Source organism: Acipenser ruthenus, chromosome 58, assembly GCF_902713425.1.
Source record: "Acipenser ruthenus chromosome 58, fAciRut3.2 maternal haplotype, whole genome shotgun sequence".
NCBI classification, from domain to species: Eukaryota; Metazoa; Chordata; class Actinopteri; order Acipenseriformes; family Acipenseridae; genus Acipenser; species Acipenser ruthenus.
The window spans coordinates 2,472,746-2,477,452 of NC_081246.1; the positions used below are offsets into that span (position 1 = coordinate 2,472,746).

General features: G+C 41.5%; 1 protein-coding gene across 1 annotated transcript; it reads right to left on the minus strand.

The window, feature by feature from the left end:
* Nucleotides 1-227: 227 nt before the first annotated feature.
* LOC131696815 (zinc-binding protein A33-like) lies at nt 228-3,840 on the minus strand. The gene is made up of 6 exons (XM_059018169.1): nt 3,339-3,840; nt 2,816-2,911; nt 2,492-2,722; nt 2,290-2,312; nt 2,086-2,204; nt 228-1,457 (listed from the first exon to the last, which is right to left on the minus strand). The coding sequence occupies exons 1-6, from the start codon at nt 3,738-3,740 to the stop codon at nt 913-915; spliced, it is 1,416 nt and encodes a 471-aa protein (XP_058874152.1). The 5' UTR covers nt 3,741-3,840; the 3' UTR covers nt 228-912.
* Between the last annotated feature and the right edge of the window lie 867 nt (nt 3,841-4,707).

Below are 4,707 nucleotides of genomic sequence, written 5' to 3' on the forward strand. Positions count from 1 at the left end.
TTTTCTTTATTTTCTTTATTCCGTGAGCCACGGAGTGGCTTCTCTACACCTGGAGACGCGCGTCACCGCCAAGCGCCGCCTCACTAACTTTCCTAACCGCACTGCGCCCCCTGGTGGCAGCGACCTGTCAGTACTCCCTTAACTTCGTATGCGAATGCTTTCGGATTCCTTCACACAGCTGCTGTGAGCGAGATCCACACGGAGATGGACAGACACCCCACACGAGGTCCAAATTAAAATATATAATTTTTATTATTAAAAAAAAATCATTCATTACATCAAAGGGAGGGCAGTAAACCGATCCTTTGTGATCCGGGAGCAGTGATTTGCGGGACCGTTTCACAGCGGCCACAAAAGACACACATCCACACGATCACAATGTGCAGCTTCCAAGTTATTACAGCGATACATTTACCAATTAAATGATACAATATCCTGATCGATTCAACAACGCCGCGGACCAGCCCAGCAATCATTATTCATTCATTCAGCATTGAGGGAGTTATTATTTACAGAGCTTGCAAAGCTGTAGATGGTATAACACATCAATAGAGCATTGTGTTTAATTGAATATTATTCCAGAATGCATATTCTTTATTCAGTGTTGTTCTTTAACCAGTTCATGTTCTAGTTTTTGTAATTGTATTTCTACATGGATTCGAGGAGCAAAGACCAAACACCCACGTCACGTGACGAGGGAGAGGGGTGGAGGAGGGTGAACATGTTCTGTTAGAATATATTTAATAGTTTTCTAAACATCGTTACATTTGTCACTTTGATCATCATTTTCTATTTAAAATGTTTCTGTTCCTTTTCAATATTAATAGATTATTATTATTATTATTATTATTATTATTATTATTATTATTATTATTATTATACATCCCTATTGTTTATGCTGAACACATTGGGCTAGTCCACTTTTCTAACTGTCTTCAAAGGGCACACTCTGAGGGGGGCAGAGCTAGGAAAGCCAGGACAGAAATATGGAAACATTCTCTCAGTAAATCTGTGTTTAAAAGTGTAGAGAGGTTTTCTCATATCACTGGAGTCAAAGAATGCCACCTCCCCCCCGTCACAGTCCAGCTGAACTCTGATCTTCTGGGGTTTCTTCTCCACAGTGAGTCGTGTCTGTGGTGAGGTCCATGCCCAGTACTGATCCCCATACTTCAGGGATATAATCCAGTATCCTGCTTCTGGGTTCCAGGTGAATCTCCCTTTCCTCTGGCTGGACTCTTTAGTCACACCCAGATACCAGTTAGTATTGCCCCCCAGTTCCACGTCCCAGCAATGTTTCCCTGAAGTGAACCCCTCAGAACCCAGCACACAACCATAGATATCAAAACGCTTTGGGTTGTCAGGAAGCTGCTGTCTCTCATCGCTGCGTCTCACACTTGTTAGATCCTCAGACAGTATCATAACACAGTGTGCTGTGTTGGGATCCAGAGTCACTGGAGCTGAGAGAGGAGACGAGAGACAGGGTTAGAAATGAGAACATCTACCTGCAAGCACTTTAATAAATCACATGCTAAGAATAGTATATTTATTTATAATACACCAACCCAAATATTATTATTCAATATCAAACATAACTTTTAAAAGCAGCTGTTTAAAATGTACCCGTCAAAATGACTACTGCTGGCGGTTCTAGTGTTAAATCAGATCCATTTAAATCTAAATCACAGAGCTCTAGAACAGAACACTGGGACACTGCTCAGCACTAACATTCTTAGAGCTCTGGGAGCATTCCAAGACAATGGGCTGAACTCAGAGAAGTCTGTGTTCTACTGCAGTGGTTTCTTTACAAGGAGTTTCAATGCAGACCAGCATGGGATCAGAAAGCCTTTTGCTCTCTTGGAATGCTCTTCCAGCTCACCTCAATACTATGAGCAGCTCACAATGTTTAATATTGAACTGAGAGATGATCTCTCTGATGGATACAAGTGTATTTGCTACAGGTGTGTACATTTCATTGTGTATTATTATTGATTGTAGAGAGCTGTATCTTGCTGCTTACACACATTGTGGACTGTGGTTATATGCACCCCCCCCCCCCTCCTTTGTGATGCTCCCCACAGGACTCACTGTATTGAACAATCCCCAGCATCTTCTCCCACACTTTGTACTTCAGAGAGCCCAGGTGCTCGGCTACATCTATCAGCGCTCCTGAAACACACTGTGGATCCTGCAGTGTGCACTCGGCTCTGCAATCATATTCAGGAGTTAGTGCTGCTCTGTGTTTGCATTCAATACAATACAAGAGAGGAAGACAGGCCACATCTTACATACCTTCTCTGTGTGTCTTTGTACTTCTGAAACAAACAAGGACATGAATTGAGACATTATTAAAACACAAATACCACTTTGATAGAAAACAGCAGCACTGTTCAAACGTGTACTAACATAAATGCTTGTACAGTCCCATTCATAGTGTAGTAGTGAGTGTACATTCACATTAAGAACATGTCACACATAGTTAAACAATCACTACCTGCAGGAAGAAGATGTCTTCAGCTTTCATCTCCTCTTCTATCACTCTGATTGTGTCTGAAAGGGATGAGATTACTCTTGTAAGTTTTTCAATCTTCTTTTTCATGATTCTTCCCTTTTGTTCCTCTTCCCTCCTCAGTGCAGCTATCCTGGCCTTTTCTTCATCTCGTAGAAACTGGTGAAGTTTCTCAAACTCCTCCTTTATCTGCCTCTCTGTTTGCTGGGCTTGTTTCTATACAAGAAAAGGATCACTTTAGAGTTAGTTTGGGTGTCCAGTGAAAATGTATGTTGTGTATTGTTTCAATCACTAATCTAGTTCTCTTACCTTCATGTGCTTTGCTGTTTTATCACACTCGTTTTTAACTTCATTAAAGGTTTTCAGCTTGTCCTGCAAGGGCTTCAGCGCAGTCTTGAGTTCTCCCTGAAATGCAGTGAAACCCAGAGCTTGCACATCACTGTTACCACATGCCTGGCTAGTAGCAATATGAATGCAGTGTGTGAGAAATCCCCTCAGCACTGGGGTTGCCACTGGGGGCTCTCATAGCAACAAACCCCCAAATCTGGAGATTCTCTGATAGGGGCTGTGTGAGGGTTTATAAGGGTTCAGGTGTGAAATCATTATTGCACACAGACACTCTCCCCTCCCTATTCCTGTACAGCACCACCCCCACTCTGCACCCAGGATCTCTCTCTCTCTGTTAGTTTCAATGATATTGTAATAGGATTTGTTTTTCACTCAGACTTGCTGGATCTTGTTGTTTAAACTGCCTCATTATAATAACTCTGTATAATATGCTGTGAAAAGAGAATACTGTGTTTACATTTTCACATGAATATTGTTTCCATACCTTATAACGCTGTGCAGTCTCCTGAACAGGACGGAGCTTGTGATTCTCATGTTTCTTTGAAGTTTGACACACAACACAGAGAGCCTCTTTATCATCCACACAGAACAGCTTCAGTTTCTCATCATGCAGACTGCAGAGTATTCCAGTAGGTGCTGGATGATTCTGACTGCGTTCTTTTAAGAAGGATTTCACAATATTCCTGAGAGCAAAATTGACAAGATACTTCATTGAACTCCTCGTCCTGCACACTGGACACTCCTGAGATTCCTTCACTTTCCACCACTGATCCACACATGCTTTACTGAAGCTGTGGTTACAATAAAGTGTTACAGGATCCTTGAAAATCTCACGGCACACAGCACAGGAAAGATCTGCCTCCAGATAAGAAGAGTTTGCTGCCATTTCTGCACAAAGCCACTCCTGCCTTGCTCTCTGTAAGGACACCTTTCAAAGTCCAGAACCTCGAACTTTGTCCCTGCAGATTAGAATCATGAGTCAGGAGTCATGAGGCTTCATAAGTAGCACTAATTTACCACTGACTTTAACCTAAAAATTATTCGCAGAAAACTACGTTAATGCAGAAATTAAGGTAGAACTCATTGCCACAAAATCAAGGAAATGTGGCGTTTGGGTTTAATTTACATTGTGTGCTCCGATTGGCTGAATGATCCAACAAATCTAAACATTCTTAACGAGTGCCCAATCGTTTGGGGAGGCGGAGCGTTAGGATTTGATTAGCTCAGTTTAGCCGCTCTCTCATATGCTGTGATAATATTATCTAGTGTCTACCTAATAACCAGCTCTGTGTTGCACACGGATGGGCTGTGTTCTTTGGTTGAGCATTCCATCCATGTGTCCTTATGGGAAGTGACATAAACAGGAGAAGAGTTCCTGGAAACACTGTGAAGTTAATCATTATGCTCTGAAGTTAATCATTAGTTAATCATAATCATTATCATCAAGACCAAGCAAAGAGCTTTTCACAAGGGAGCAGCACTGGAACACTGAACCCATGACGAGTTCAGCTTCAGCACAGCAATTCATTTTATTAGGGACTCTCATGAGAACAGGGAGTCTTTTATTCAGATGCCTTCATTGTGACACGCATCGGACCTGGACTCATACTCTCACACTCACCTCATGAAATGTTACACAGCATACATCAGGCAAATGTGTGAACAGGTTTTCACAACAGGGAGAAAAACTTCAATATTTATGTGAAGGAAGCTTCCAGGACAAAGATTTTCACATCGTACAAGAAAAAACACAAATGATTGATTAGTATAGTTAACAAAATAAATAAATACATACATACATGCTAGTTTCAAATTGTGCATTTAACAGTGATCGGATATTATATATTGAAAAG

Bases quoted from the DNA above. Each gene is read 5' to 3' on its own strand.
- LOC131696815 (XM_059018169.1), bottom strand. From the start codon at position 3,740: ATGGCAGCAAACTCTTCTTATCTGGAGGCAGATCTTTCCTGTGCTGTG. The intron at 2,723-2,815 runs GTAAGAGAACTA...TTTCTTGTATAG, and splicing joins AAACAGCAAAGCACATGAAG to AAACAAGCCCAGCAAACAGA. The intron at 2,205-2,289 runs GTATGTAAGATG...ATATGATTGCAG, and splicing joins TACAAAGACACACAGAGAAG to AGCCGAGTGCACACTGCAGG.